Source organism: Syzygium oleosum, unplaced genomic scaffold, assembly GCF_021117445.2.
Source record: "Syzygium oleosum isolate NSW1041296 unplaced genomic scaffold, Sole_v2.1 Sole_v2.07, whole genome shotgun sequence".
Classification (NCBI taxonomy): Eukaryota; Viridiplantae; Streptophyta; class Magnoliopsida; order Myrtales; family Myrtaceae; genus Syzygium; species Syzygium oleosum.
Window position 1 is genome coordinate 1134662 of NW_026607491.1, and position 9289 is coordinate 1143950.

At 40.1% G+C, this 9289-nt stretch overlaps 1 protein-coding gene across 1 annotated transcript; it reads left to right on the plus strand.

Annotated features, from left to right (window-relative positions):
* The first annotated feature begins 4189 nt into the window (after positions 1 to 4189).
* Positions 4190 to 7707, plus strand: LOC115688134 (ribulose bisphosphate carboxylase/oxygenase activase, chloroplastic-like). Its single transcript, XM_030613875.2, has 7 exons — positions 4190 to 4350; positions 5277 to 5596; positions 5756 to 5861; positions 5957 to 6042; positions 6204 to 6676; positions 6800 to 7081; positions 7421 to 7707. Exons 1-7 carry the CDS (start codon positions 4306 to 4308, stop codon positions 7534 to 7536), a joined length of 1428 nt encoding a protein of 475 aa, XP_030469735.1. The 5' UTR covers positions 4190 to 4305; the 3' UTR covers positions 7537 to 7707.
* Positions 7708 to 9289: the final 1582 nt, after the last annotated feature.

The following is a 9289-nucleotide window of genomic DNA, read 5'->3' on the forward strand; positions in this document are numbered from 1 at the left end:
CTCACTAGACGAGTACTTAACGTAGCCCACCGGGTGTGAGTGGGGAAGCCCAGGACCAAAATAAACCTAAACTTAGGCCTTTTGAGAGGCCCTTTGATTGCAAACTAGTCGAGGTTTTCCTGAGGTCGAAGATAGAGTGAGGAATCGCATTTATAATTTTCAGCTAGCAAACGAGTCTTGGACAAATAGACCAACCAAAAGATCAGTTTGTCACTACTATTATTATATAAGTAGTTGCCAATCCACATCGTGGATGAAATGACCACCGCAATCAAACCCCTACTTCAATTGTTTTACGAGAGACTCTCTAAAATCTTATCGCGAACAAGTCATTTGCTACTAGTTCTATATGTATACCCTCCTTATCGGGGAAAACTAGAACTTGAATTAATACCTTTAACTTTTAGAGATTCTGCCATCATTGGGCAATTTAATCTCATATTCATTTTCATTAATTTTGATGATTTTTACAGGCTAGGGAACGTATGTATTTTTCCTGTTATTTGTTTTTCATTGCCACGCGACACCCTTCAATGCGAAAGCAAAATATGACCTTATCCCCTTCAATAAGAACTTTGTTTCTCCCATATTTTTTTAGCTGTGAGTTTATGCTTAGCATTTGACTCCTTTACCTTCTTTTTTTCCACCACGACTTGGATTAAATGAGCTTGATCATCCATATTACTTGATTCTGCAGTTGTCTCATGAGTTTTTGGTAGTTGCACTAAGTCCGATAGATGATGCGACCTTTCTGTAGACAAAAATGAGTGATACTTCTATTGACACTCAAAAATTGCCCAAGTTCTTAACTGTCAACTCGGACTTCATAAGACCAAGCAAGATATGGTTAAGATGAAATTTGCTAAGTCCTTTTGGTCGGCAACTACATATAGTTAACAAAGGTGATGAGGAGTTGCCGATAGGCGACACAAGAGAAAATTACTAAGTGTTGAGCCACGAGATGTCGGTAAACCAAACTCAGCTATAGTGAAGATCGACAAATCAAGAGCGAGATAAGTGTTGGAGTCATGAGACCAATGATTTCAGACAACATGATTACTAATTCGTAGAGTTGAGAATCATGAAAGCCACTCACGATAGTGGTTGAGAGTTATGGGCTGTTATACTCATCAAGAAGAGAGTTTGTGAGCTGTGGAAGAAATCGTTAACGTAGGAGCAAGTGGTGAGGCCCTAATCGTCGAGCAGTGAGTCTTTTGGTAACCGTTTGTAAATATATGTTGCTGAATTTTAGAAGTCACGCAGGTTGTTATCTGCTTTCTTTGTAATTGTTATTAGCCGTTTCTAGTAACCACAAATATTAGGATTGTAATTTGAGGAAGGGATAACCAATCAATCAATGAACACCAATTGTTCTATTTTATTTTCTTGTTACTTTTATATTTAAGTACCTTTTGTACATGGCTGGCCACGATTGCCTTCAGTCTTCATACCTTTAATTTTTTGTCAATCCGCATTTCATGTCCAAGAATCAACAAAGGACTCTTCACATCTTTTATCGATTTTCATATTGATTAAAATTTAGAAAGATGCTTTGTCTAGAATTTTCGTCGCAGTGAACTTATTTGTTGATATAAGGAAACACCACGGTGAGAACCAGACCCAACAAGAGCTAGATAGTGCTGTTGGTAACAACAACCGAGCACCATAAACTGGGAATGAAGTTGCAGCACAACCGAGCGGCAGAAGAAAGCCAATGTGAAGTGGTAGACCTTCCTTGATGGCTCACTAAAGAGCAGTGGAGAGAAGTTGTACCAAACCCTCATATGGTGGCCACCTGAGAAGGTTATTTGAGGAGCAGTAGAATGACTTGGCTAATCGTATCATCAGCCACATGTCCGACATGATCATGCTGATGGTTATTATCGTTAATTCGAGATATAATTTAACAATTCCCACTTTAACTCAAGGTTTTTAGAATGAGAGGTGCTTGAGAAACAAAGAGATTCAAATGTCAAACAAGCTTTTAATGTTTTAATTATGGAAGGTGCCATGGATAAGACCAACATGACTACGAAAATATCATTACTCAAGTTTTTTTTTTTAGGTCGGACATTACTCAAGTTGGAAAGTTAGGAAAAGAGATTGCGAAGAAAGTGGATAGAGAAGTACCTAATTTATTTCTTTCTCCCGAATAACAAGTAACAAGAAGCAAGAGGAAAATGAAGGAGTTGAATTTAAGGAGGAAAATTTCCTTTAGAATCCACAAAAATCAATTTGTCCAAGTAAGAAAGTGATGAGAGAAATGACAATTATCATCTGTAAACGCTGTTGTACCTCTTATTCCACGAAATTTTATTTTGGATAATTATTTATTTTGTTCCTGACATTATACCGTTTTATCACTTAGTAAAAAAACATCATAGTTTCCGATCCTTGATCTTCATTTCCATTATGTATAAGGATACATAGTATAATTCTTTTTCTTTACCGGTAGTTACCATTCTTTGACATTTTTTGCAAACTATATTTTCATAAGTGCTAATTTATAATTTTATATCCTCTTCGTTTCTGACCATTCTATCTATAGTTTATCTACAACATAATATTGAACTTCCCTTTAATATTGTGCAAAGTTTCTTTCCTTACCCTGATCTCTCCTATAACAAGAAGTTTCATAACATTCTGCCAACTTAAGGGAGTTAAATTTCCTTCAAGGGAAAAAAGTATTATGACCCTAATAGTAAGATTTTTTCCTCCAAGTAAATCATTATAGTTAGATTGGTGAACTAGGAAAAAAAACCATAGCACACATGTGCATGTACATGCATATGAATGATCAAGAAAGACATAGATAGGTTCTTCATAATTAAGAACAAGATATCAAGAACGAAAGAAATATATTTTTATTGGGTCAGGGCCACCTGTATAGGTCAAATGTCTGAATTTAATTGGCCGATAAAGCTTATACGATGTTTCATAGGTTTTCGGGTAGTCAGGTCTCAACGGCCATATTCGAGATTATTAATTTTTTTTAAAAAAAAAGTTTCTAACTTCTATTCCATAAGATGCCCTATAGATTTGGATGATACCTGTTCTGCGATGCTAATGGGCCTAAGCCCGCAAGGCTGAAGACGACCTGCAAATCAATGACCGGTCATCACAACCTATTACAATAAGTTTTATAACATGGTGCAACGGTACTTTCCTTTTCTTGATCTCTTCAAGGAGCACAACCTATTCCACGAAGTTTTATAACATTCTGCCAACCTAAGCGAGTTAAATTTCCTTCGAGGGACAAAAGTATTATGACCATAATAGTAAGATTGTTACCCCTAAAGGAAATCATATTAGTTTGATAAGTAAACTAGGAAAATAAGAACCATAGCAAGCATGTGCATGTACATGCATATGAATGATCGAGAGAGACAAAGATAGGTTTTTGATAATAGAGAGCAAGATATTGCGAAAGAGAGAGATATGTTTTTACTGGATCATGGCCACCTACACAGGTTAAATGTCTAAATTTAACCTGCTCATGGAGCTTGCACGATATTTCATGGGCCTTCGGGCAGTCAGGTCTCGATAGCCGTACCGCGGATTATTTAAAAGAAAAAAGAAAAGAAAAAGCTTCTAACTTTTATTCCATAAGATGCCCCCATAGATTCGGATTGATACCCATTTTGTGATGCTAACGGGCCTAAGCCGATAAAGCTGAAGACGATGTTAAAAATATCAATGACCAGTCATCACACTCATTTCTATGCCGAAAAAATTATGGAGTACATCTTATTCCGAGAATGATGAAATGGGAAAATCGTACAAACTCGCAAGATAGGTTTTGTTGCAAGGGACAAAGATCTTCTCTCCGCTTCTTTTTCGTTTTTCCTTTTAGATTTCAGGTAAAACGCTACAATAATTGCGACTTTGACAAGCAGAGACTCAGACACATGCAAAGCCAAAAGACATTAGGAATCATAAAAAAGACAATAAAACGAAAGTCAAGTCTGTTTCTTAGGTTGTGTGGCTATTAATGGCTGAGAGATTTTAGCGTAAGAGATAAATGCTCGAACGCCAACCTCAAGGACCAACGAGCGAATGTGATACGGGCACTCCAAATTCTGCCACGTGTGATCGCCAGGCGATCAGCATTGTGTGGCCGTCAGGGAGTTTCAGATACCCCGTCGATTCCTGGACACACACCCGATCTATCCCAGCTATAAGTTATCCACCTCTGCTCTTACACTCCCTTCTCAAAGCTTGCTCTTTAGTTGGGGGGTGGTGAGTGGTTCTCTGTTTCGCAGAAAGCTTCTGAAGCGAAGGAGAGACGTCCAGTCGTCGCCGGAGATGGCCACTGCCGTACCCACCGTCGGAACTGTTAACAGAGCTCCGGTAATCTCTCTCTCTCTCTCTCTCTCGCTCGTGCACGTAACTTGTAGAGATAGAAATTAGTAGTACAAGATCGTCACGTGATACCTTGTTGTTACTGCTGTTGTCAAGGCATTTTCTTTCGTTCTTTCTTTTCAATGATTTGGTAAAGAAAGTCCCTCTCTGGTTGAGCATGACACTACACGCATATGTCGATAGTTCGGAGATGGTGTTTCTGTTCGTTGAGAAAATATGCGTTCAGGATGTTATGCAACACTAGTTTTAGAGGGGGTCATACTTACCATTTAGCATGGATGAAGTTGATAAGCAACGCAGTCTGATTAGGAGTTTTTATCTGTCTCTTCCTTACAATCATAGTTAACCTTAAAGTTTTTCATTTCGGAACTCAATAGTTAGGCACTCGTCAATTAAATTTCGATTTTCTGTGATGACCCAATTCATATCTTCTAATAAGGTGAACCTTTTACTTAGGAAATGTCAATATTTCTTTCACTTGACTTAGATATTAACTTAGAGTACCATCCACTGATCTTTCCGTGATATCTTCGGCTTTGGTTATGCCAGAAGCTGGAGCTCCGACGAAGTGACACCTATGCATGCTTCGTCGCTTTAAATACTTTGATCCTATTTCTAACTACTAGATCCAAACACACATAGGTCATTTCTCTGACCGAGTGTTAAAGTCATTAGAATCACCTTGGCGATTATAATGTTGAAATTGAATAGTAAACAGTGTAATAAAAACAGTGGGGACTCTTTCCTCCTAACTTTAATTAATCAGTTATACCGATTCTATTTTCAATATTGATGGGGGAAAAATGTCCTCTAGTTCCTTAATCGATCATACACAATTGGCTCATGTTGACATTCATGGATGTTTTGACAAGAAGTTTGTGGATTCATTTTTTGATGAGTGGATGCTAATGCAGCTCAACCTAAATGGCTCGAACACCGGAGCATCGGCTCCAAGCTCAGCCTTCTTTGGAAGCAGCTTGAAGAAGATGACTCCGAAGCTCCCCAAGGTTGCCTCGCCCTCCGGTGGCTTGCGAGTGTGCGCGATGGCAGACGACGAGGAGAAGCAGACCGAAAAGGACAAGTGGAGAGGGCTCGCATACGACACCTCGGATGACCAGCAGGACATCACCCGCGGGAAGGGAATGGTCGACTCCCTCTTCCAAGCTCCCATGGACACCGGCACCCACTATGCCGTCATGAGCTCTTACGACTACATCAGCACCGGGCTCCGCCAGTAAGGAAGAAAAACATTCCCATTGATAATATTCTCTTTTACTTTTGGCCAAATTATTTTCTTAAAATGATTTCATTACCAATAAGCCTCATTAGATTTTTGTTCTTGGTATTTGGTCAAGTGGTGCAGCTGATTTATTGTATAAACTTTTGAATGAAGGTACGACTTTGATAACACCATGGGTGGATACTACATTGCACCAGCCTTCATGGACAAGCTTGTTGTTCATGTCACCAAGAACTTCATGACCCTCCCTAACATCAAGGTCTGCCTCAAGTGATTTAGTTGATTTTGTTCTGTCGGTAAATTTCTGTCTAGGAATTAAACGAAACATGAATAAGATGTCCTCTTTCTGTACAGATTCCACTAATCCTTGGTATCTGGGGAGGCAAAGGTCAGGGAAAATCTTTCCAATGTGAGCTTGTCTTTGCCAAGATGGGAATCAAGTAAGTCACGCATATGCACTTTGTCACTTCGAAAAAGAATCAGATGATTCTGAATTACCCATGATGTATCATTTTAAGATGTGGAAAATTACAAATTGAATTTATTACTGGTCGCCCAACTAAAAATAATTCAATTCTATCCTGTTTGGTTTGCATTTTAGCCCCATTATGATGAGTGCCGGAGAATTGGAAAGTGGCAATGCCGGAGAGCCTGCGAAACTGATCCGACAGAGGTACCGTGAAGCCGCCGACATCATCAAGAAAGGCAAGATGTGCTGCCTCTTCATCAATGATCTCGATGCCGGTGCCGGGCGTATGGGCGGGACCACCCAGTACACGGTCAACAATCAGATGGTCAATGCCACCCTCATGAACATCGCCGACAACCCCACCAATGTCCAGCTCCCCGGGATGTACAACAAGGAGGAGAACCCGCGCGTCCCGGTCATCGTCACAGGGAACGACTTCTCCACGCTGTATGCACCGCTCATCCGTGACGGGCGTATGGAGAAGTTCTACTGGGCCCCAACCCGTGATGACCGCATCGGGGTCTGCAAGGGGATCTTCAGGACTGACAATGTGGCTGGTGAGGATGTTGTGAAGCTAGTTGATGCTTTCCCTGGACAATCCATTGGTGAGTATCCTCAAGCTCTCTTTACCTAGAAATTTATATGAAAGAACATACGTTTGACGATTAAGTTGGGGCTTGATCAGTATTCAAGTATAAATAATAATGCGATCGTACGAAATTTGGCAGATTTCTTTGGAGCCCTGAGGGCAAGAGTGTACGACGACGAGGTGAGGAAGTGGATTTCGGGCGTCGGGGTGGACACCATCGGGAAGAAGCTGGTGAACTCAAAGGAAGGGCCTCCGACGTTCGACCAGCCGAAGATGACCCTCGAGAAGCTGTTGGAGTACGGCAACATGCTTGTCCAGGAGCAAGAGAACGTCAAGAGAGTCCAGTTGGCGGACAAGTACTTGAGCGAGGCCGCTCTTGGTGATGCCAACCAAGACGCCATGAACCGTGGCACTTTCTACGGTCAGTCACATACAACTCTCTTTCCATTTTACCTCCATAAAAACATGTTTGCTTCTGTACACGCCCTGTAGGTTTGGATATAAAAAAACCTAGAATTGGATTCAAATTATAGCTTTTACTAAACATTAGTTGTCAGGTTTGAATGTCCATCACGTAGTAAACATCTTTTTTGTAAATCGGCCTTCGTTTATTGAAGGTACATTTGTTAACCCAAAAGAAGTCCTTCTTCTTATGAGTTCTTTGAAAAGGCATATGTCAGACAAATGTGTGCGAAAACAAATTCTCGTTTTACTGATATCCTTCTGATTAGTGTAATTGTTCCGGGTTGTTCTTGATCAGGCAAAGCAGCTCAGCAAGTAAATGTCCCCGTGCCTGAAGGATGCACCGACCCGAACGCGGCCAACTTTGACCCGACAGCAAGGAGTGATGATGGGAGCTGCCAATACACGTTTTAGAGGGAGGGAGAGATTTGAGTTAATCATGATTAAGATTGTGAGATCAGTGATCGAATCATCTGATACTTTACGCATTTCCTGCGTATTAAGAACGGGTTAATGTGTCCTATGATTTTGTGTCATGTAATTTCAATGTGTACAAAATCTGAATCACGGTGTGCTGTTTTCTCACTGCTTGCTGTCGTGAGTTCTCGGAGGAGACTAGGACGTCTCTTCTTACAATAGAGCCGAAAATACGATCCAACGAGCGAACACGAATAACTCTCGCTTTGGGTGTTTTGTCAATTGCCGGGAAACTTGAGCAATCGGCCTTTTCAACAATGGACTGCCACCGTGCTTGCCCACAGACAGCACACTATTGGTCCAATATTTGTTTTAAATTGGGCCTAATTTCAACTAGTTCACTGTAATGTATCAGCCCAATTCATATGGGCCGAGCATATAAAAGCAGAAAAAGTAGTAACCATTTCAAATGAAATTTTAACTTATGAATAACATTGCAAGTTCTCTCCGATGTACGTACATACTCCCCTTCTTAAAACATAGTATCGTTATGTCCATCCATACCACTCCAAGATACTTTGCTCCTCCTCGCTCGCTCCTTTCACCTCTTGAGAAGTTTTCGCGAGCCGCATGTTATCCAAGTTCTCTACCCAAGTGGTTGCTCCTTATCTTTATTGAATCGGCCTAGTTCGTAGGCGGAACACTAAAAGTAGTACTTTTAACTAGTTGGGAGTAGGTCGCATGTATGTATAGCATCATAAGCTCTCTGATTTTTCAATCTAATGTGGAAGTTCAGGTGTTATGTGTACAATTGCGCGATTCTCAAATCTGTTATTAGCCTATCATGTGCTACATAAACCCTTAACCATGTAAGATCCCATCTACTATATAGAGTTAAAACTCGAGACTGAGCGAATGTTCACTCTTGTGCTCACAACGTGATACTTCACTTTGCCTCAATGCTTTCCACACTACCACGTGACAAAATACGTGGCATATTTTTTTACACATGGCCTAACGAGCCCAGTGAGAATGCTTGCTCCAATGTTCAACACGTGGTACTTCACTTTGCCTTTGTGCTTGCCACATGGCAAGACATTGTGGCATAGCTGTTTTGCCATGTAGTCTAATAAGCTTAATGATTATTGATAAGAGCATTTCAATAGGAGTCCTAAAACTTGTTGCAGAAAACGCCCCGTGGCTTAAAATAAAAATAGTCATGTGACATTTGCCATCCACTAGAAACTTTTGGAATTGATGGAAGGAAACATATGCATTGAACTTGCAAGTTTTAAGACTAATTGCACAAAAGGAAAGTTTAAAATTTTGGGTGTGTTTGCTAGACCAGCTTTCCACAAATTAGTTTTATAGACTTTCACATGTTTAGTTTGTTGAAAATGGTTAGACAATAGAAAAGTATTTACAATCTAACAAAACACCCACATATCCTAAAGGAAGCAATCTTATTGCTTGCAACAGCACAAGTGTATATGGACATTTAAAGTTGTGTAATGCTGTTTGTATATTTTTTAAAGTTATAAAAGTATGTCGGATAAGGCAAAGTAAACTTATTGAAGTTACCCCTACCGACTATCAAACTAATTATCCTATGCTCTAGCTTGGTCTCTCTTTATGTATGTGCAAGATATTTGATTACCATCTGATTAGTAAAATTTATGCTACCCCCACTTGACTGGACGAAGCAAATCTGATACATGCAGGTACATATTCATTAAATAACTCCAAGTTG

Bases quoted from the DNA above. Each gene is read 5' to 3' on its own strand.
- LOC115688134 (XM_030613875.2), top strand. From the start codon at position 4,306: ATGGCCACTGCCGTACCCACCGTCGGAACTGTTAACAGAGCTCCG. The intron at 5,597-5,755 runs GTAAGGAAGAAA...TTTTGAATGAAG, and splicing joins ATCAGCACCGGGCTCCGCCA to GTACGACTTTGATAACACCA. The intron at 5,862-5,956 runs GTCTGCCTCAAG...CTTTCTGTACAG, and splicing joins TGACCCTCCCTAACATCAAG to ATTCCACTAATCCTTGGTAT.